The sequence below is a fragment of the Bombina bombina genome, chromosome 4 (genome assembly GCF_027579735.1).
Source record: "Bombina bombina isolate aBomBom1 chromosome 4, aBomBom1.pri, whole genome shotgun sequence".
Classification (NCBI taxonomy): domain Eukaryota; kingdom Metazoa; phylum Chordata; class Amphibia; order Anura; family Bombinatoridae; genus Bombina; species Bombina bombina.
This window is the reverse complement of record NC_069502.1, coordinates 592,250,903-592,275,382: the sequence shown is the minus strand read 5'-3', so window position 1 is coordinate 592,275,382 and position 24,480 is coordinate 592,250,903. Positions and strand designations below refer to the sequence as shown.

The following is a 24,480-nucleotide window of genomic DNA, read 5'->3' as shown; positions in this document are numbered from 1 at the left end:
GCTCCGCCCACCCCAGTCATTCTCTTTGCCGCTGAACGAGCAGCATCTCCACGGAGATGGTGAAGAGTATGTGGTGATTAGTTGTAGTTTTTTATTCTACTATCAAGAGTTTGTTATTTTAAAATAGTGCTGGTATATACTATTTACTCTGAAACAGAAAAAGAGGAAGAGTTCTGTTTGTGAGAGGAATATGATTTTAGCAGCAGTAACTAAAATCGTTTGCTGTTTCCACATAGGACTGTTGAGATGAGATAACTTCAGTTGGGGGAAACAGTTGGCAGACTTTTCTGCTTAAGGTATGACTAGCCATATTTCTAACAAAACTGTGTAATGCTGGAAGGCTGTCATTTCCCCTCATGGGGACCGGTAAGCCATTTTCTTAGTCTCAATCAGAATAAAGGGCTTAATATGGGCTATAAAACTGGTAGACACTTTTATGAGCTAGATCGATTGCTTTATTTGGGCATTTTATACAGCTTTATGTTGAAATTCACACTTTATAAACTTTGGGGAACGTTTTTTTTTTTACGTCAGGCACTGGTTTAGACACCTTCCCAGTCAGGAAGGGCCTTCTCTGTAGTAGGCAGAGCCTCATTTTCGCTCCATTACTGTGCAGTTACTTTTGAGAGCAGGACATGCAGCTGCATGTGTGTGGGTCTGAAAGTAGTTGAAAAGGTTCCTAGAAGGCTTCATTTGGTATCGTATACCCCCTGGGTTTGGTAAAGTCGCAGCAAAGGCTGTAGCTGGGACTGTAGAGGGGTTAAAACTGTAACCGGCTCCGGTTTCCTCATTTTAAGGGTTAAAGGTCTGAAATTTGGGGTGCAATGCTTTGAATGCTTTAAGACACTGTGGTGAAAATTTGGTTAAATTTGAACAATTCCTTCATAGTTTTTCACATATTCAGTAATAAAGTGTGCCCTGTTTAAAATTTAAAGAGACAGTAACGGTTTTGTTTTAAAACGGTTTTTGTACTTTATTGACAAGTTTAAGCCTGTTTAACATGTCTGTGCCTTCAGATAAACTATGTTCTGTATGTATGGAAGCCAATGTGTCTCCCCCTTCAAAATTGTGTGATAATTGTGCCATAGCGTCCAAACAAAGTAAGGACAGTACTGCCACAGATAATAAAGTTGCCCAAGATGATTCATCAGATGAAGGGAGTAGACATAGTTCTACATCATCTCCTTCTGTGTCTACACCAGTTTTGCCCACGCAGGAGACCCCTAGTACTTCTAGCGCGCCAATGCTTGTTACTATGCAACAATTGACGGCAGTAATGGATAACTCCATAGCAAATATTTTATCCAAAATGCCTGCATTTCAGAGAAAGCGCGATTGCTCTGTTTTAAACACTGTAGAGCAGGAGGGCGCTGATGATCATTGCTCTGTCATACCCTCACACCAATCTGAAGTGGCCATGAGGGAGGTTTTGTCAGATGGGGAAATTTCTGATTTAGGTAGAATTTCTCAACAGGCAGAACCTGATGTTGTGACATTTAAATTTAAATTAGAGCATCTCCGCGCACTGCTTAAGGAGGTGCTATCTACTCTGGATGATTGTGACAACCTGGTCATTCCAGAAAAATTGTGCAAGATGGACAAGTTCCTAGAGGTTCCGGTGCACCCCGACGCTTTTCCTATACCCAAGCGGGTGGCGGACATAGTTAATAAGGAGTGGGAGAAGCCCGGCATACCTTTTGTCCCCCCTCCTATATTTAAGAAATTATTTCCTATGGTTGACCCCAGAAAGGACTTATGGCAGACAGTCCCTAAGGTCGAGGGGGCAGTTTCTACACTAGCCAAGCGCACTACTATTCCTATTGAGGATAATTGCGCTTTCAAAGATCCTATGGATAAAAAATTGGAGGGTTTGCTTAAAAAGATTTTTGTACAGCAAGGTTACCTCCTGCAACCTATTTCGTGCATTATTCCTGTCACTACAGCAGCGTGGTTCTGGTTCGAGGAACTAGAAAAGTCGCTCAGTAGAAAGACTCCGTATGAGGAGGTTATGGACAGAATTCACGCACTTAAGTTAGCTAATTCCTTTATTTTAGATGCCGCTTTGCAGTTAGCAAGATTAGCGACGAAAAATTTAGGGTTTGCAATTGTGGCGCGCAGAGCGCTCTGGCTAAAGTCTTGGTCAGCGGATGTATCTTCCAAGACAAAATTGCTTAATATCCCTTTCAAGGGTAAAACCCTTTTTGGGCCAGAATTGAAAGAGATTATCTCAGACATCACTGGGGGTAAGGGCCACGCCCTTCCACAAGATAGGCCTTTCAAGGCCAAGAATAAGTCTAATTTTCGTTCCTTTCGCAATTTCAGGAACGGACCGGCCTCCAACTCTGCAGCCTCTAGACAAGAGGGTAATGCTTCACAAACCAAACCAGCTTGGAAACCGATGCAAGGCTGGAACAAGGGTAAGCAGGCCAAGAAGCCTGCTGCTGCTACCAAAACAGCATGAAGGAGTAGCCCCCGATCTGGGACCGGATCTAGTAGGGGGCAGACTATCTCTCTTTGCTCAGGCTTGGGCAAGAGATGTTCAGGACCCCTGGGCACTAGAAATAGTTTCTCAGGGTTATCTTCTGGAATTCAAGGAACTACCCCCAAGGGGAAGGTTCCATATGTCTCACTTATCTTCAAACCAAATAAAGAGACAGGCATTCTTACATTGTGTAGAAGACCTGTTAAAAATAAGAGTGATACACCCAGTTCCAACCGTGGAACAAGGAATGGGTTTTTACTCAAATCTGTTTGTAGTTCCCAAAAAAGAGGGAACTTTCAGACCAATTCTGGATTTAAAGATCCTAAACAAATTTCTCAGAGTGCCATCGTTCAAAATGGAAACTATTCGAACGATTTTACCTACAATCCAGGAGGGTCAATTTATGACTACCGTGGATCTAAAGGATGCGTATCTACATATTCCTATCCACAAAGATCATCATCAGTTCCTAAGGTTCGCCTTTCCGGACAAACATTACCAGTTTGTGGCTCTCCCATTCGGGCTAGCCACTGCTCCAAGGATTTTCACAAAGGTACTCGGGTCCCTTCTAGCGGTTCTAAGACCAAGGGGCATTGCAGTGGCACCTTACTTGGACGACATTCTGATACAAGCGTCGTCTCTTTCAAAGGCAAAGGCTCACACAGACATCGTTCTGGCCTTTCTCAGATCTCACGGATGGAAAGTGAACATAGAAAAAAGTTCCTTGTCTCTGTCGACAAGAGTTACTTTCTTGGGGACAATAATAGATTCTTTAGAAATGAAGATTTTCCTGACAGATGTCAGAAAGTCAAAACTTCTAAACGCTTGTCAAGTTCTTCACTCTGTTCCACGACCTTCCATAGCTCAGTGCATGGAAGTAGTAGGGTTGATGGTTGCAGCAATGGACATAGTTCCTTTTGCGCGAATTCATCTAAGACCATTACAACTGTGCATGCTGAAACAGTGGAATGGGGACTATACAGACTTGTCTCCAGTGATTCAAGTAGATCAGAAGACCAGAGACTCACTCCGTTGGTGGCTAACCCAGGATCACCTGTCCCAGGGAATGAGCTTCCGCAGACCAGAGTGGGTCATCGTCACAACCGACGCCAGTCTAGTGGGCTGGGGCGCGCTCTGGGACTCCCTGAAAGCTCAGGGGCTATGGTCTCGGGAAGAGTCTCATCTCCCGATAAACATTCTGGAACTGAGAGTGATATTCAATACTCTCAGGGCTTGGCCTCAACTAGCAAAGGCCAGATTCATAAGATTCCAATCAGACAACATGACGACTGTTGCTTACATCAACCATCAGGGGGGAACAAGGAGTTCCCTGGCGATGAGAGAAGTGACCAAGATCATAAAATGGGCGGAGGATCACTCTTGCCACCTATCTGCGATCCACATCCCAGGAGTGGAAAACTGGGAGGCGGATTATCTGAGTCGTCAGACATTCCATCCGGGGGAGTGGGAACTCCACCCGGAGATATTTGCCCAGTTGACTCAATTATGGGGCATTCCAGACATGGATCTGATGGCGTCTCGTCAGAACTTCAAGGTTCCTTGCTACGGGTCCAGATCCAGGGATCCCAAGGCGACTCTAGTGGATGCATTAGTAGCGCCTTGGACCTTTAACCTAGCTTATGTGTTTCCACCGTTTCCTCTCATTCCCAGGCTGGTAGCCAGGATCAAGCAGGAGAGGGCCTCGGTGATCTTGATAGCTCCTGCGTGGCCACTCAGGACTTGGTATGCAGACCTGGTGAATATGTTATCGGCTCCACCATGGAAGCTACCTTTGAGACAGGATCTTCTAGTACAAGGTCCATTCGAACATCCAAATCTAGTTTCCCTCCAGCTAACGGCTTGGAAATTGAACGCTTGATTTTATCTAAGCGTGGGTTTTCGGATTCTGTAATAGATACTCTGGTACAAGCCAGAAAACCTGTAACTAGAAAAATTTACCATAAAATATGGAAAAGATATATCTGTGGTGTGAATCCAAGGGATTCTCATGGAGTAAGATCAAAATTCCTAGGATCCTTTCCTTTCTACAAGAAGGTTTGGATAAGGGATTATCAGCGAGTTCTCTAAAGGGACAGATTTCTGCTTTATCTGTCTTGTTACACAAACGACTGGCAGCTGTGCCTAATGTTCAAGCTTTTGTTCAGGCTTTGGTCAGGATCAAGCCTGTTTACAGACCTTTGACTCCTCCCTGGAGTCTGAATTTAGTTCTTTCAGTTCTTCAAGGGGTTCCGTTTGAACCTCTACATTCCATAGATATCAAGATGTTATCTTGGAAAGTTCTGTTTTTGGTTGCTATTTCTTCTGCTAGAAGAGTTTCTGAGTTATCTGTTTGGCAGTGTAATCCGCCCTATCTGGTGTTCCATTCAGATAAGGTTGTTTTGCGTACTAAACCTGGTTTCCTTCCAAAGGTTGTTTCCAACAAGAATATTAACCAGGAAATAGTTGTGCCTTCTTTGTGTCCGAATCCAGTTTGTTACACAATTTAGATGTAGTTCGTGCTTTAAAGTTCTATTTAGAAGCAACAAAGGATTTCAGACAAACGTCTTCTCTGTTTGTCGTTTATTCTGGCAAGAGGAGAGGTCAAAAAGCTACTGCTACCTCTCTTTCCTTTTGGCTAAAAAGCATCATCCGATTGGCTTACGAGACTGCCGGACGGCAGCCTCCTGAACGCATCACAGCTCACTCTACTAGGGCTGTGGCTTCCACATGGGCCTTCAAGAATGAGGTTTCTGTTGATCAGATATGTAAGGCAGCGACTTGGTCTTCCCTGCACACTTTTGCCAAATTCTACAAATTTGATACTTTTGCTTCTTCGGAGGCTATTTTTGGGAGAAAGGTTTTGCAAGCCGTGGTGCCTTCTGTTTAGGTAACCTGATTGGCTCCCTCCCTTCATCCGTGTCCTAAAGCTTTGGTATTGGTTCCCACAAGTTATGGATGATGCCGTGGACCGGACACACCAATGTTGGAGAAAACAGAATTTATGCTTACCTGATAAATTACTTTCTCCAACGGTGTGTCCGGTCCACGGCCCGTCCTGGTTTTTTAATCAGGTTTGATGAATTTCTTTCTTTAACTACAGTCACCACGGCACCTTATGGTTTCTCCTGTTTTTTCTCCTGTCCGTCGGTCGAATGACTGCGGTGGGCGGAGCCTAGGAGGGACTATATGGACAGCTTTTGCTGTGCTCTTTGCCATTTCCTGTTGGGGAAGAGAATATTCCCACAAGTTATGGATGACGCCGTGGACCGGACACACCGTTGGAGAAAGTAATTTATCAGGTAAGCATAAATTCTGTTTTTATGATGTTTCAAACCTAAATAATCATGTAATTTTTACTGCAAAAACATTTTAAAATGTTATTCAGTGAAACTGCAAAAGCAATTTGTTTTATCTTTAGTTCTGATTTAAATTTACACTCTGTGTCACATATTGTTTATATTCTTTCTTTTAGTGCATTGGATTATTATTTAAGTATGACGTGCTGTATACTGTATGCATATCTAATAAAGTAAGATGGAAAAAATATGTTTTTAGAAACTTAAGTACAAAATATAGAATTTTATTGGCAGAAAGAATATATTTCCTACATTATGCATTTTCCACATGCATTTCTAGGTTATACAATATATATTTAAAGCAAAACAAAACTACTGTTCAGTGTAAAATCATTCAACCGTGAAATACCTGAGCTATTTCACTGAGGTGTATATTCCTCTGTATGTGAGTATATCACACATTACACCACAAGCCTGGTATAGCAATGATCTCCATATAATAGGGCTATTGAAGTGACATTATTCAGAGCCGGTTAGTGTCTTGTTGGCTTTAACTGCTTTGATGATTATGTTCCATAATATGTTGAATCTCAGTGTGCTATTGTCTAATAAATAGTTTCTTATCTATTATGCTTAACAAGTAATTGAGCTCCCAGGGTGGAGTTGCTGGCAGGTGCTTTTTATCCACAGAAATGTTAAAGAGGTACTTGCTTAAATAGGTTTTTGACAAGCCCTGATGTTAGGGTTGCCACCTCAGCCATGTTTTCCTGGACACTTATGAGTTACACGTGCTGCAGGGTGTGCAGGGAGGAATATGTATGGTGTTTATGGACAGCACTTTTTATATGCACTTTTTTATTTTGTCCTTCTCCAGTTTCTTGGTTTAGATGCTCATACAACTGTGTGTTTTACCCCTTCAAGCTAAAGTCATCCAGGCATATCTGCTGTAGAGCTGAACATGGCTGGTGATTTGTGGCTACACACAAATGCCTTTTAATCATTGGCTAACTGGTTATGTTCAGCTGTAGTCCATTATTGCATTGCTGCTCTGGAGTTGTGTTCAAATATATTTAACTAGGAGTTAAATACATAGTTATCTGCAAGCAACAATGCAATAAGAAAATACTGTAAGACATCAGAACATTTGGTCTTTTCACTTTTATGTCACTTTAATATGATTTTTATCCATTGACATCCTTAGATTGCATGCTTTTTGTGTGGTTTGTGAGTACTGTGGTAGTTGTGTGTGTGTTTGTGGTGTTTATTTGCATATGTAGGGTGTGCAACATTTGTACATTGTGTGTTGTGTTTGTGTAGTGCCTGTATATTGTCTGTAATCTATCTTTAGTGTCTTTGTAGTGTGTGTGTTTGTATATTTCTCCCCTTTAGCACCACACAGAATTTATTTAATTATCTCAAAGAATACTAAATCAATTTACTTCAAATTTTTAGCATTTTCAGTTCCAACAAAACTTCCAAATTTCAAAGAAATATGACTATTCTTCAAGCTAGAAGCAGCCTCTTTTAGCTCAGAAAGACTGAGAGCTTCCTTCTTTTGTATGTATTTAAATTGTCACCATTGGGAACTAGTCTCTCTAAGAGTGATGTGGGCAACCAAACATGGACTTGTTTCCCAGAGTGTTATTACTGCACCTAACTGATAATGCCCACAGAATTATATAATATATATATATGAGGGTTGCCATGTTTCTAACTCCAAAGAAGATTTTATGGTATCTCTGGGTTGGACTGTGAAAGTGCTTTTCTGTTAAAATGCATTATTAATGCTAAAATATGCTGTTTTTGTTCATTCCCTTGTTCTTTCTTTCTTTTTTAGTTATGTACATGTATTGGCATTAAAATATAAAGAAATGAAGAATGTTTTTCCTTCAAAGGAAAAATACAGTTAGAGTGATGAAAAATATATGTTTGCAAGTAATACCACATAATTATTTTTTTGAGTGTGTGTGTATATATATATATATATATATATATATATATATATATATATATATAGTACAAAGCAGGTGGTATCCTCACTGTCACTATCCAATGGTCTGCAATAATCTTAATCAAGTTAATCCGGTGCAGCACCTAATAGGACCACCCTTGACGTCCAAATGGCTGTATACAGAAAAAATAAGGTGGCACACAGTTGTAAAAGGCTAAACCTTTATTGTCGAGCAACGTTTCGTGCACCTGCCCCTTTCTCAAGCTAGTTTGTAAATGAAATAAACACGCCTTTTATAGGCCCATAGTAAAAAAATAAGGTGACCAATTACAAAGCATGGGAGTGGTTTACAGGTATTGACATCATCACACATCATGTGAATATATGTAGTAATACAGAACAAGAAAACAATTTAACCCCTTACAAGAATTGGAGACCTAATTAAAAACAAATGCAACAAATAAACAACCATACACCTTTTTAGAAAAAACAGTCTGTAAACACCTTAATATTAATGTATACATTACAATCCACAGTATATGATCATTAGATCAGGGGTAAGAGATCAAACTCTCTATTTAACCCATTAGGATGTAGAGTGTTTAATAGCCAAATCCATTTTGCTTCTTTATTTAGAAGATCCCTATTTCTGTCTCCCCCTCTAGGTTTTTAGGGGCACTATCAATTATCATGTATCTTAATTGGTTGGCCTAGTGGTCCAACTCAGCATTTTGTCATTGCAAATGGTCGATTTATGTTGGCAAATGTGATCTCTTATTTTTTAGGTCGTCTCGCCAATATATAGTAGCCCACATAGGCATTTCAGCGCATAAACAACATAAGTCGAATCGCAAATGTAAAAACCTTTGATATGGTATTTTTTCCCAGTAAACGGGTGGGAGATCACTCCCCCCTTGATGACATTGTTACATTGGGCACACCCCAAGCATGGAAATGTACCCTGTTTAGGGGTTCCAAAGAATTGTACCACTAGTAGGTTGGGCTGATGTAGCACGAACCAACTGGCTACCTATTGTGTTGCCTCTTCGATAGGAGGCTCTAGGTACTTCCTTAAATTCTTTAATCTCTGTGCAGGCCTCTTGTAATAAATACCAATGTTTATATATATATGAAAAGGTTTATAATCCAATTGGTATTGTCTGTTCCGCCACCCCCCTTCATTTCCTCTTTTGGCTAGGCTGTGATGTATAGAGCAGTCCCACCCACTCTCTACATAGGCTTTCTAATGGCTTTAAAGGGGCTGGACTTCAAGATTGTCATGTGACACACATTTTGATTGGATGTTCACTGGAATTGTCATTAAAAATAAAAGAGTTCATCCAAGTGGGCCGGCATAACATTGCAATAGAAGCATTACTATTGCACTAATTTAACCCTTTCACAGATGGATTAAAAACAAAAAAGGTACACATATACTTTTTTAATGGCAAAGATTACATACAGTATATGGCATTTGATTAGGTAAAGTTTACCATCACTTTAAAGGGCCATTATATTAATAAAATGACATGCTCTAATCCGTTAAAGCATATTATTTTAAGAGTATAGACACTAGACTGCTGTGTGTTTAACCCCTGCAAAATGCAGTGCTCTGTACAAATGCTGCTTGGAAGTCACAGAGCACTGCTGGTCCAGAGCAGAAAACGCTGGGATATGACAAGTTGTTTGACTGGGAAGACCTCCATAGTATGTGTGTATGTGTATATATATATATATATATATATATATATATATATATATATATATATATATATATATATATATACACAGTATCACACCCTCACATTCTTGTAAATATTTTATTATATCTTTTCATGTACAATACTGAAGAAATGGCACTTTGTAGTGTAGTGAGTGTACACCCTGTATAACAGTGTAAATTTGCTGTCCCCTCATAATAACTCAACACACAGCCATTAATGTCTAAACTGGTTGCAACAAAAGTGAGTACACCCCTAAGTGGAAATGTCCAAATTGGGCCCAAAGTGTCAATATTTTGTGTGGCCACCATTATTTTCCAGCACTGCCTTAACCCTCTTGGGCATGGAGTTCACCAGATCTTCAAAGGTTGCCACTAGAGTGCTCTTCCACTCCTCCATGACGACATCACAGAGCTGGTGGATGCTAGAGACCTTGCGCTCCCAACCTTCCATTTGAGGATGCCCCACAGATGATCAATAGGGTTTAGGTCTGGAGACATGCTTGGCCAGTCCATCACCTTTACCCTCAGCTTCTTTAGCAAGGCAGTTGTCGTCTTGGAGGTGTGTTTCGGGTCGTTATCATGTTGGAATACTCCCCTGCGGCCCAGTCTCTGAAGGTAGGGGATCATGCTCTGCTTCAGTATGTCACAATACATGTTGGCATTCATTGTTACCTCAATGAACTGTAGCTCCCCAGTGCCGGCAGCACTCATGCAGGCCCAGACCATGACACTCCTACCACCATGACTTGACTGTAGGCAAGACTCACTTGTCTTTGTACTCCTCACCTGGTTGCTGCCACACACGCTTGACACCATCTGAACCAAATAAGTTTATCTTGGTCTCATCGGACCACAAGACATGGTTCCAGTAATCCATGTCCTTAGTCTGCTTGTCTTCAGCAAACTGTTTGCTGGCTTTCTTGTGCATCATCTTTAGAAGAGGCTTCCTTCTGGGACGACAGCCATGCAGACCAATTTGATGCAGTGTGCGGCGTATGGTCTGAGCACTGACAGGCTGACCCCCACCCCTTCAACCTCTGCAGCATCGCTGGCAGCACTCATACGTCAATTTTCCAAATACTACCTCTCAATATGACGCTGAGCACATGCACTCAACTTCTTTGGTCGACCATGACGAGGCCTGTTCTGAGTGGAACCTGTCCTGTGAAATTGCTGTATGGTCTTGCCCACTGTGCTGCAGCTCAGTTTCAGGGTCTTGGCAATCTTCTTATAGCCTAGGCCATCTTTATGTAGAGCAACAATTCTTTTTTTCAGCTCCTCAGAGAGTTATTTGCCATGGGGTGCCATGTTGAACTTCCAGTGACCAGTATGAGAGAGTGTGAGAGCGATTGCACCAAATTTAACACACCTGCTCCCTATTCACACCTGAGACCTTGTAACACTAACGTGTCACATGACACCAAGGAGAAAAAATGGCTAATTGGGCCCAATTTGGACATTTCCACTTTGGGGTGTACTCACTTTTGTTGCCAATGGTTTAGATATTAATGGCTGTGTGTTGAGTTATTTTGAGGGGACAGCAAATTTACCCTGTTATACAGGCTGTACACTCACTACTTTACATTGTAGCAAAGTGTCATTTCTTCAGTGTTGTCACATGAAAAGATATAATAAAATATTTACAAACATGTGAGGGGTGTACTCACTTTTGTGAGATAATGTATATATATATATATGTCTAAATATGTGTATGTATACATGTGTATATTTATGTTTTTATATGTGTAAATATATGTGTGTACCCATACATTCATATGAGCACATATATACCCAGATTTACACATAAATACAAATATATACACACACACACACACACACACATATATATATACTACTTTTAAAGTCCTACCTTGAAATATGCAATATCATTTTTAATAAATTTTAATATTTTAAATACAAATACTTGAAATTCGTATGTTCTTCACTTACCTTTGGCAGTTGATCTAGAGCAGTTTCAGGTTAGAGCGCATAAATAGAAAATGATTTATTTAGCACACCCCAAGTCTATGAGGGAGAGCGATATAGCGCTGTTGCAAGATCCAAAGTCCTAAAGTTAGTGCACTTTTATTAATAGTTCTAAACTAGGAGCACTAATGTTTGACCTTTTGCGCAGTTAGTGCTCATGAGTGATAAAAAAAAAAAAAATTATCGCTGCACTTGTAATCTAGGCCAAACTCTAGGGTTGATAGTCTTAAAATTACATTCTCTAACGTATTCAAGCATGTCATTTTTTTAAATATAATAGCTGGTCCGTAAACAGTTAGATTACATTTCTCATTGTTGACAAGTGTATTGTATTACACTTTTTTTTTACTAACTAAAATGTTTCATGAAATTGGTGGATTCATCAGCACTAAAAATTATAGGTAAATAAAACATAATAAAGTTCATGTAAAGTAATGATTGTACATTTCACAACTTTTGTTGAAAACCAAACAATTCCTTTTTAAAAACAAAAAAAGTTTATAAATATTTATACAATCACGTATTTGTTATACAAAGTGTTTCTTCAATTTAGGTTTTGCAGGTGAGTGAATTTGCCATCACTTCTTTCTTTCAAAATTCTTATTAAACAAAGGAATTGCTCATTTTTAGATAAAAGGTCAGTAATCTACGTGGTTAAAGCTACTTGATTTATATTCATCAATAAGATATCTTTTGAGCATATTAGATAAATGCAGTGTATTAGAAAGGTCTCAAACATTGCAGCATAGATATCAAAGCTGATTGGCAGCAATGTTCTTTTTTTAAACCATCTCAATCTTTCATTCTCACGTCTCACTTGTTTGTAATTTATCCACTAATTCCAACTTGTAAAAGCAGAGAATCAGTATACAAAAGTTATCACTAAATGTATTATAAAATATCAATATAAACACGCACACACCTGTTACTATATTAAAAACACACCTGTTACTATGTTATAAACATGTGCACACTCCTGTTACTATGTTATACACACGCGTGCACACACCTGTTACTATGTTATACACACATGTGCACTCACCTGTTACTATATTAAAAACACACCTGTTACTATGTTATAAACATGTGCACACTCCTGTTACTATGTTATACACACGCGTGCACTCACCTGTTACTATATTAAAAACACACCTGTTACTATGTTATAAACATGTGCACACTCCTGTTACTATGTTATACACACGCGTGCACACACCTGTTACTATGTTATAAACATGTGCACACTCCTGTTACTATGTTATACACACGCGTGCACACTCCTGTTACTATGTTATACACACATGTGCACTCACCTGTTACTATCTCATGATATCTTTGACAAAAGAGGCATTATATAAAAAAGTGCCGTTATCATTATAGATGGCATTTGAATAATATTTGGCTAAACATATGAAGGACATGGTTTCTCATATAAACCTTTTTTTGTAAAAAAACAAACAAAAAAAACATTTTTTATCTTATTTCCTGCTATATAGTTTAAATAATATTATGAAAATAATCTACTGCATTTTTAGCACAATTAGGGCTTTAAAACAAGTAATACATTTTAATACATGTAATATTCTACCTCAGCAATATGTTTTGGTCACGCATGCACACATAGATAGATAGACATATAGTTTGATGGATAGATAGATCAGATAGACAGACACATAGATGGATAGATACACACACATACAAATAGTTTTGCAGATAGATAGATAGACCGGAAACGTCAGTTTAGTGAAGCATATATATATATATATATATTTTTTTTTTTAGTTTTTATATACAAACTGGGGAGAGAATACTTTCTTTTAAATTTATTTATATGATTCTTTCAGGGAAAAAGACAGCTTAAATGGACAGTTAAGTCTAAAAAAAAACTTTCATGATTCAAATAGGGCATGTAATTTTAACCAACTTTCCAATTTACTTTTATCACCAATTTTGCTTTGTTCTCTTGGTATTCTTAATTGAAAGCTAAACCTATGAGGTTCATATGCTAATTTCTTAGACCTTGAAGGCCGGTGTTCTGGTAAGAGGGCGAACTTTGGAAAAGAGCGAACCATGTCACTTCCTGTGACGTTCCATCAGCTGTTTCACACATTTTGGACATAATGTGCATGCGTGCCAGCGTCATCACATACCTGGCCGCATACGTCACTGCTAAAATATTTAGAGCTGTGAAATTCAGGAACCCTTTCAGAGCGCATGCGTGGGATTTTGTATCACAAATGGTGCGCTCTTGGAAAGCTGTTTATTAGGCTCCTCTGCAATATATGGAACTCCGCCCCCCACTGCAACTACTCCTATTACTACTACTAATGTAAAGCTGAGTCTCCGTGCTCGTGCATGAGAAACAGCCCCCCCACCACTCGGCTATCGCCACTGTACAACATGTTTCTTTAAACATTTTTTGCAGCAGTAAATGTGTTGTTTTATTAACAAAGGGCACAATGAATTGGAGATGTAATGAAAGATAATGACATTGAACGGAACCTGTGAAAAGCTGCATTGTATCATCAGAAGAAGCAGTGGCGATAGCCGTGTGGCGGGGGGCTGTTTCTCATGCACAAGCACGGAGACTCAGCTTTACATTAGTAGTAGTAATGGGAGTAGTTGCAGTGGGGGGCGGAGTTCCGTATATTGCCTAGGAGCGGAGCCTAATAAACAGCTTTCCAAGAGCGCACCATTTGTGATACAAAATCCCACGCATGCGTTCTGAAAGTGTTCCTGAATTTCACAGCTCTAAATATTTTAGCAGTGATGTATGCGGCCAGGTTTGTGATGACGCTGGCACGCATGCTCATTATGTCCAAAATGTGTGAAACAGCTGATGGAACGTCACAGGAAGTGACATGGTTCGCTCTTTTCCAAAGTTCGCCCTCTTACCAGAACACTGCCTCTAATCTAAATGCATTTTGACAGTATTTCACCTCTAGAGGGCGTTAGTTCATGTGTTTCATATAGATAAAATTGAGGTTATGCACTTGAATTTACCGAGAAGTGAGCACTGATTGGCTAAAATGCAAGTCTGTCAAAAGAACTGAAATAAGGGGGCAGTCTGCAGAGGTTTAGATACAAGGTAATTACAGAGGTAAAACATGTATTATAACTGTGTTATGCAAAACTGGAGAATGGGTAATTAAGGGATTATCTTTTAAAACAACAAAAATTCTGGTGTTGATTGTCACTTTAAACTAATGAAAAAATGTAGCAAAAAAAACAAGTAGATTTTAAAAATTCCACCGGTCCTTTAAATAAGGACATGGTGTAAATCTCTTAACATTCACACTCCTGAGATTATTATAATTGTTGTTTATTTATGAAGTGCCAACATTTTACGCAACACCACACAAAATTTCATAGGTTTACTCTTCAGCAAAGGATACTAAGAGAGTTTTATAACAGAAGTAAATTGAAGAGTTTTAAAGATTTTAAAATCTCATGCTTTATCTAATGTATGTTTCAGTAATAGTGAGAATGGCATTTGTGCTGTTCTGTATGTTCCACTTGCTAGTTGCGTGAAGCAAACCGTTCTGTTTTTGGGTCATTTTAAGCTGGAGCCAGCACCTCTCTTTATTGCACATCTGAATCCCTTTCTCTTTCCTATGCTCTTATTCTGTCTCACACTCCCTTCAAGACAGTGAACATGCACAGCAGTAAGAGAGTTAATTGATACTGAATTATTTGAGAATAAGCATTACTCATTGCTACATTTAATTCAGTGGCAGACTGCAAATATTGAATGAGATATCCCTCAGTGTTCTTATTGCTACATGGTTTTCCACATAAATGCTTGTTGTATATTTACAGTACACATTACTACATGATTGCAGCCAGTTTTGGGGTAACTGTGCATGCTTGGAACCAGAGGTTATCCCCTTCTCTCTTATAGATGCTTCAGGTGATGACTGAACATGTACAAGGGTAGAATGCCACCTCCTTCTGCATGTTCGTCACAAAGACTGAGATTACTCTTGTTCCATCAAATCATTGCTTAATTGCTTCTATGCAAATTTGAAATGGGCTATTTGCATTTATGTCCTGTTAATATAATGAGGTTAAGAAATGCATCTTATATCTTATTAGCTTCCTTTTGATAATTGAAGACAGAAATGTGTATTTCTTGTTTTACATTGTAAAAGACAACGATAAATCCCACCGTCCATAAAATGTATTCCTGCTACTAATTGATCTTTCATATATTATTTACAATTTACTTTCCATTGAGGGTACAGGGGGTTATTGCTAGATTTTATTTAAAAATCTAAGAATTACTTAAAGGAACACTAAACCCAAAAATGTTCTATCATGATTCGGGAATACAATTTTAAACAACATTCCGATTTACTTCTATTATCTCATTTGCTTCATTCTTTAGATATCCTATGTTAAAGGAATAGCAATACACATGGGTGAGCCAATCACATGAGGCATCTATGTGCAACCACCAATCACCAGCTACTGAGCCTATCTAGATATGATTTTCAGCAAATGATATCACAAGAATGAAGCAAATTAGATAACAGAAGTAAATTAGAAAGTTGATTAAAAGTGCATGCTCTTTCTAAATCATGAAAGAAAAAAAATTGGGTTTCATGTCCCTTTAAATGTAAATGTTAACCTCTAAAATACATATTGCTGGAACTGGTATTGTCATTAATTACAGTGAATCTTTTTCAATAAACAGTTTTTATTGTTAAAGAATCATGTAAGTAAATATAGTATTGTTACCTCTAACATTTTTGTACTTAAAGGGACAGTCAAGTCCAAAAAAAACTTTCATGATTCAAATAGGGCATGTAATTTTAAACAACTTTCCCATTTACTTTTATCACCAATTTTGCTTTGTTCTCTTGGTATTCTTAGTTGAAAGCTAAACCTAGGAGGTTTATATGCTAATTTTTTAGACCTTGAAGGCCGCCTCTAATCTAAATGCATTTTAACAGTTTTTCACCACTAGAACTGTTAGTTCATGTGTTTCATATAGATAGCATTGAGCTCATGCATGTGAATTTACCGAGAAGTGAGCACTGATTGGCTAAAATGCAAGTCTGTCAAAAGAACTGAAATAAGGGGGCAGTCTGTAGATGCTTAGATACAACATAATTACAGAGATAAAACGTGTATTATTATAACTGTGTTGGTTATGCAAAACTGGGGAATGGGTAATTAAGGGATTATCTATCTTTTAAAACAACAACAATTCTGGTGTTGACTGTCCCTTTAACTCTTTTTTTTCCACTTTTTAGCCTCTTTTTCACTGTTTAGTTGTAAGTTATGCAATTTCATGTTAATTTTAAATATATTCCTTAGCAAAGGTGCCTAAACAGCCAGGGGTGTCCTACCTCAGTTGATGATGTAAAGAAATAATTTAAGGTACATAAAACAAATTTCGTTCCCCTTAAAAAATGTATTCTACATAATTACAAAAAAATAATATTAAACTTTGCATATCACTTTCATTATAAATTTGACCTGTTTTTCCTGTAACTTAACTTAAAAAATTTAGTCTCTCCCCCCTCCCCAGAGTGGCAGGAGTGCATTCTGAGTGAGCCCTCACACTTCTTCATGCTGCACAGTGATTGGCTGATATGTGCAGGAGCTTGTTTACAGCTGTCACTAAGTTGCCACTGCAAATAGAGTAAGATATTTGTGACGTTTTTTCAAAGGTTGTAGCCCGAGACCTGCAAAACAATGCATATTATTTTGATAAAATTACAGGTTTAAATTATTTTCAATATGTACACATTTTTTGCAATAGAGTAAATAATTTCTGATTGATAAATAAAACATTAACGTAAAAGGCTCCATTTATTACTCAGCGGGCGAACGAGGTTTGCTGTCATGAACCTTGTTTACTCGCGGCAACCGGGCAGCAGTAAGCTGGCTGCATTTAACATTGCTTGCACACAGCCAATCACACCCAAGATGGAGCTGTCAATCAAGATGATTGCAATCCGCCACACTTGAGATGGCAGAGAGATTAAGTAGCAGCGGTCTTAAGACTGCTGCTACTTAGCGTTTCAGGCTCGCTCTGAGCAAATCTGAATCGCTGGGGCTCCGAAGCTGCTTCCACAGCTTGCTAAAGGGAGCCTCATGTCCCTTTAAGTCTGGGGCAGGCAATTGCTTATTGTCTCTCTGTATATACAATCTAAATCTTGAAAAGCTTTTGGAAAACATATAGTGTACTACTGCTCTAAAACGTATACTTTATTTTTTTCAATAGTTATATTTTTTGTTCTATTACATATTGAATGTATAGAGCCTATGGTGGTATCACAAGCCTATAGAACATTATACGTTCCGATGTAGACAAATTGAAATCCCGCAATTGTGCACGCAATCACGAGATTTCAGTTATGGAATCGGGTCAGGGGGACATCCCTATGACGCTAGGCATGCCCTCCAGACCACAATCAGATCCAGGAAGCGCCGTTGGCTTCAGGACAGATAAAACGACTAGGATGTTTTATTTCATTCTAACGGCACTAAAGCCCAACGTGGCCAGGACGGAATAAAACGCCATAACGGCTTTAAAAGGTTAATTTGGAGTGTCACATTCATTTGACAAATAAAACTAAGTTATCCTAAAATAACAAAAAATATTTCTCATGATGCAAATTATCTTCATACGTATGGTCTATGTACAAGAAATGACTAGAAGTTTCTACATCTCTGTAGTTTGTGAAGTTGTTTACAATTTATACACTTCTGTAAATTTTTATGATGCATTGGGGATTGTTGTTCGTTTTCCCATTGGACCATTAATAGAAGTTTGACTGTCTAGCCCATGTGCTAGATGCTGTTCGTATAAAACTGCCTTTGACTTTCACACCTCTCAGGGGACGAGTAATTGTTGTGTTCAAACAGCCTGTAATTGTGATCCCGCTGGTTTTCTCAGTAAGCTTCTGGCTATTAGAATCATTAAACAACTCGGCACCTGTTAACAGCATTGTAAATATTCAACTCTGCTTGTATGCTGGTGGAGGCCAATGCAGAGAAGGCTGGCAGAGCCCAGCTTCATAAATTAGAACTACTGACAAGTCAATTATTGTAAAACTGGGTTTCACTGTGAACTAAAGGAAATAACATTCTGATAAAATGGTAGACTGTCTGCTTACAGCAAGGAGAAAATAATGACTGGGCAGTTCAGTGCAGTGAGCATGAAACTGCATCATGACCGTGTTTTAGGTATAATTAAACAGTTTCACAATTTACCATCATATGTAAATGAAAATAAAATGAAAGAGAAGAAAAAAACAAAGAAATTATATTTACCTAAATAAACATGTATCAGTTCACCTAATGTAGTTTTGAGTTCATGATTCCCAGTACACCATACTTATTTATTTTCATTTAAGATTTTTTTTCTTGTTTAAATGATTATGGTACTTCTTGAAAGATATTGGGCTCCAGGTTTTTATGGCAATTATACGAAAAAAAGTCTGATCTTGTACATTGGAAAATCTCTCAGCCTCTGATATATAATGCCCCAAAACCATCAGTGCCTTTTGTACATAGTATTACAAGTATAAGATTGCAGCAAGGATATAGTGAGATGGGTAGATAGGCTGGGAGAAAGTTGTATAGCTGAGTGAGTGAGTGAGCATTATTACAAATGTAATAAAAATGACAATGATGTGGAAGCAAAAATGGAAGATAGTGGCATTGCTGATAGTGAGTAAGAGTGCCCACATCCTATTCATACAGTGACTCCTTGCTTCTATTGTATATACTGCACAATGCCCATATTAGTGGTTGTGAAGGCTACCAGGTACCATGCCGGGAGGCACACAGATGTTTTATAGTTTTGTAAGTAGTTGTTGGTATTAACAGAAATAAACTGAGGCTGTAATTATATATGTGACTTGTAAGTCAACTATAAATGCTCATGATTCATAGCAAGTGTGCAATTTAAAATGATCTGATTTAGTTTTGTTATCAAATTTGCCTCTTCCTTTTGATACCCTTTCCGTGAGAGCATACGAATAAACTCTAAGGTAGATTTAATAATTTCAAGAGGGAAGTATTAATTACCATTAATTACAGGTGTCTTCCCTTCCCCCCCCCCCCAATAAAACGCAAATCCACAAGAACTGATATATATTACTGATTATATGTTTTTGCCATATTTTTAAGTTTATATGTTATTATCTTGTCTTTCTAGTTACTACAGCTTGGAAGATGTTGGACACGAAAGTATGAACAAGTACCTTTCTAATCTTGTAGAGAAGTCGCTAATTGATCTGGAATGCTCTTACTGCATAGAAATAGATGAGGTATGAAACTTACAACTTTTATTACAACCTCCTTACTGGGTTATGAAATACAAATATAAAACATTAGTTGAAAAAGATTGATATTAAAACATCACTTTATTGTGATAGTCATTATCTTTAGTGAATATTTGAAATGTTATTGATCTGTATTAAAACCTACTTTAACCCCATTCTCTACTAAGCCATTTCAATTCCCTGTACTAGACATGTTTTTGGTGTTTTGCAGTAATTGCATTTGCATATCATTTTCTTCTTTCTTTTTTTCTTTCTTCTTCTTTCATTCTTGAGGTACCCACACAAATATTTTTTATGTGTTATCAGACCAAGCACTAAAGTTTTAGGAGATAACTTACATTTTAGAAAAATTGAATAAGGGAAAAAAAGAAATATGATATAATTTTAATATGGGCAATAAAATTGTTTTGTTTGAAAGGAGAGTGCCAGGCTGGTGATTCAAAGTTTGATATTTTATACAGAGATTAATCGAGCACCTCCAGTTGTTATACTACTTGGAGTGCACCTTGAAGCCTTTTCTGCTGCATGTACACTGCAGACGCTGATTTTTTTCTACACCCTTATCCAAAATGGGTTTTCATTCTCCTTTTAGTGACTCCTCATTTGTAAGAACACACTTCCTTATTGCATGTGATGTCATACAGTCATACATCATACTGCACAAGCAATGAATGACTGATGAGGCACCTTCTATTCCTCTAACGTAAATATAGGGTGCTGTTAAAATGACAATCTGCGAGGATTGCAGAAGATGATAATGTGTTATTCTTAGCATTCTGTGAAACAGTGTTTATAAAAATGGGAGAGCTCTACTACAGTTTAATTCAGGCATGCAAACAATTGTTTTTCTTTCATCGGATGGTGAAAGTCCACAAGTCATCCGTAGGAGGAGGAGACAAAAGATACTACAACACACCAGACTTTTAAATCCCTCCCACTTCTCATGATTCTCAGTCATTTTTTTTCTCTTTTTGATGGAGTGAGGTAAACGTTGAAGTGCAGATCTACTCGTCACTTGGATCTCTGTTGTATGTAATTTGAGCTCAAGGAAACTCTGTAGTTATTTATTTGAACAGTCTAATGATACAGGCTCCTTCTTTTCATCTGGCTGTGTCTCACACTCAGATGGTTCTATAGCTGCTTCACAGACATAGTTGAAAAATTAATCTTCCAAATAGCTCTTTAAAACCTTAGACCCATGTCTTTTCTGGGGTTCATTATCAATTGTGACTATGTATTTGTCTCTGACAGACCATTGCAGACTGAAGCTGCAACATGCCTGTACCTTTTTTTCAGCTGAAATCTTTCCCTTCTGTACAGTGTATGTATGGAAGTTGTGGATCTCATGGTGGCTGCCTCAAATTCAGTTAGATTTACCAGGTTTTATTTCTCTTGTTAAGTGTATCCAGTCCACGGATCATCCATTACTTGTGGAATATTCTCCTTCCCAACAGGAAGTTGCAAGAGGATCACCCACAGCAGAGCTGCTATATAGCTCCTCCCCTCACTGCCATATCCAGTCATTCTCTTGCAACTCTCAACTAAGATGGAGGTCGTAAGAGGACTGTGGTGTTTTATACTTAGTTTATTTCTTCAATCAAAAGTTTGTTATTTTTAAATGCTACCGGAGTGTACTGTTTATCTCAGGCAGTATTTAGAAGAGGAATCTGCCTGCGTTTTCTATGATCTTAGCAGAAGTAACTAAGATCCTTTGCTGTTCTCACATATTGTGAGGAGTGAGGTAACTTCAGAGGGGGAATAGCGTGCAGGTTTTCCTGTAATAAGGTATGTGCAGTTAAAATATTTTTCTAGGGATGGAATTTGCTAGAAAATGCTGCTGATACCGAAGTAATGTAAGTAAATCCTTAAATGCAGTGATAGCGACTGGTATCAGGCTTATTAATAGAGATACATACTCTTATAAAAGTGTATTTTAAAACGTTTGCTGGCATGTTTAATCGTTTTTTACATATGTTTGGTGATAAAACTTATTGGGGCCTAGTTTTTTCCACCTGGCTGGCTTGAATTTTGCCTAGAAACAGTTCCCTGAGGCTTCCCACTGTTGTAATATGAGTGGGAGGGGCCTATTTTAGCGTTTTTTTGCACAGCAAAAATTACAGACACAGACATCCATCTTCTTCCTGCATGATCCAGGACTTCTCTGAAGGGCTCAAAAGGCTTCAAAAGTCGTATTGAGGGAGGTAAAAAGCCTCAGTAGAGCTGTGGCAGTTGTTGTGACTGTTTAAAAAACGTTTTTGTCATTTGTTATTCCGTTTTTGGTATTAAGGGGTTAATCATCCATTTGCAAGTGGGTGCAATGCTCTGCTAACTTATTACATACACTGTAAAAATTTCGTTAGTGTAACTGCATTTTTTCACTGTTATTTCAAAATTTGGGAAAATTTGTGTTTATTAAAGGCGCAGTAACGTTTTTTTATATTGCTTGTAAACTTGTTTTAAAGTGTTTTCCAAGCTTGCTAGTCTCATTGCTAGTCTGTTTAAACATGTCTGACTGTCATGAACCAAGCCTCCAGACGAAAAAGAAAAAGAAAAGGTCTGGGAGGCATTCTGCTAAGAAGGGCTGTGTGGGGATTTGAACCTGTGGCTCTGTGGTTGCTATTTCTGTTTGCTTACATGTTGAGCCACAGCCAGTTCTAGCAATAGCATGAATCTTAAAAGATCTGATAAATAACTATTTGCCTTACTTGTTATTACACCTGTGCAACACACAGGTGTTCTCAATTCTGGAATTAATCAGAACCAACCCTGTGCAAAACCTCCCTATTTAAGGATGGCTTTTAGTCTGCATTTTTGTCTTCACATTGGATCTGTTTTGTCAAGTCAGAACCTGTTTCCTGTACTACTTTGGAGAAAGATTTCCTTTGCACCTGCTTTACAAGGTATTACCAGGAGAAAGCCTTTACCTTTAAACCTGTTACCAATCTTCAAGTTTGTTTCCTGCTTTATGCAAATTCCTGCACTCAGCTATTGCCAGAAGAAAGACTTCACCTTTGCACCTGTTTACAAGGTATTACCAGGAGAAAGCCTTTACCTTTAAACCTGTTACCAATCAACAAGTTTGTTTCCTGCTTTATGCAATTCCTGCACTTGGCCATTGCCAGGAGAAAGATTTCCTTTGCACCTGTTTACAAGGTATTACCAGCAGAAAGCCTTTACCTTTAAACCTGTTACCAATCTTCAAGTTTGTTTCCTGCTTTATGCAAAATCCTGCACTCAGCAATTACCAGGAGAAAGACTTTACCTTTAAACCTGCTACCTGTTTACAAGTTGTTTTCTGCCTTGTGCAAATCTTACATTTCAGTTATTACCAGGAGAAAGACTTTCCTTTTTGAATCTGCATCTCTGCTTACTTTGTTTGTTTATTTTCACTCCTGCTGTATGTCGTCTTAACATACCTGAGTAGCATATTTAAATATTCTGCAAGTATTTGCTTAAACAAAGTATTTTGTTGTTTAAATAAATTTGTTTTCATTTTCAATCAGTATGGCTTCTACTAATCTTCCTTTAAAGCAACTGTTCCAGACAATGAGGCTCTCACATGATATCCTGAGACAGAACTTGACACTGACACAGAGGAACCTACTTGTTCATTATGTTTGAAAGCCATGGTGGAGCCCCATAGGAGAATGTGTACTAAATGTATTGATTTCACCTTAAACAGTAAAGATCAGTCTTTATCTATAAAAGAATTATCACCAGAGGGTTCTGTCGAGGGGGAAGTTATGCCGACTAACTCTCCCCACGTGTCAGACCCTTTGCCTCCCGCTCAGGGGACGCACACTAATATGGTGCCAATTACATCAGGGACGCCCATAGCGATTACCTTGCAGTACATGGCTGCAATCATGAATAATACCCTGTCAGAGGTATTATCTAGATTGCTTGAATTAAGAGGCAAGCGCGATAGCTCTGGGGTTAGGAGAGATAAAGAGCGTGCAAATGCTGTTAGAGCCATGTCTGATACTGCGTCACAGTATGCAGAACGTGAGGACGGAGAGCTTCAGTCTGTAGGTGACATCTCTGACTCAGGGAAACCTGATTCAGAGATTTCTAATTTTAAATTTAAGCTTGAGAACCTCCGTGTATTGCTTGGGGAGGTATTAGCTACTCTGAATGACTGTAACACAGTTGCAATTCCAGAGAAATTGTGTAGGCTGGATAGATACTATGCTGTGCCTGTGTGTACTGATGTTTTTCCTATACCTAAAAGGCTTACAGAAATTATTAGCAAGGAGTGGGATAGACCCGGTGTGCCCTTTTCCCCACCTCCTATATTTAGAAAAATGTTTCCAATAGACGCCACTACACGGGACTTATGGCAGACGGTCCCTAAGGTGGAGGGAGCAGTTTCTACTTTAGCAAAGCGTACCACTATCCCGGTTGAGGACAGTTGTGCTTTTTCATATCCAATGGATAAAAAATTGGAGGGTTACCTTAAGAAAATGTTTATTCAACAAGGTTTTATTTTACAGCCCCTTGCATGCATTGCGCCTGTCACTGCTGCGGAGGCCATCCAGACAGCTCCATTGAATGAAATTATTGACAAGCTTAGAACGCTTAAGCTAGCTAACTCATTTGTTTCTGATGCCATTGTTCATTTGACTAAACTAACAGCTAAGAATTCCGGATTCGCCATCCAGGCGCGTAGGGCGCTATGGCTTAAATCCTGGTCAGCTGACGTGACTTCAAAGTCTAAATTACTCAACATTCCTTTCAAG

At 38.5% G+C, this 24,480-nt stretch overlaps 1 protein-coding gene across 1 annotated transcript in view; it reads left to right on the top strand.

The window, feature by feature from the left end:
- The window catches only part of ASCC3 (activating signal cointegrator 1 complex subunit 3), a 1,409,126-nt gene that overhangs the window by 1,214,957 nt on the left and 169,689 nt on the right, over window positions 1–24,480 (top strand). The window contains exon 36 of the mRNA XM_053710577.1: window positions 19,615–19,726. Within this exon, the coding sequence (XP_053566552.1) occupies window positions 19,615–19,726 (112 nt within the window). The remainder of the gene's footprint in view (window positions 1–19,614; window positions 19,727–24,480) is intronic.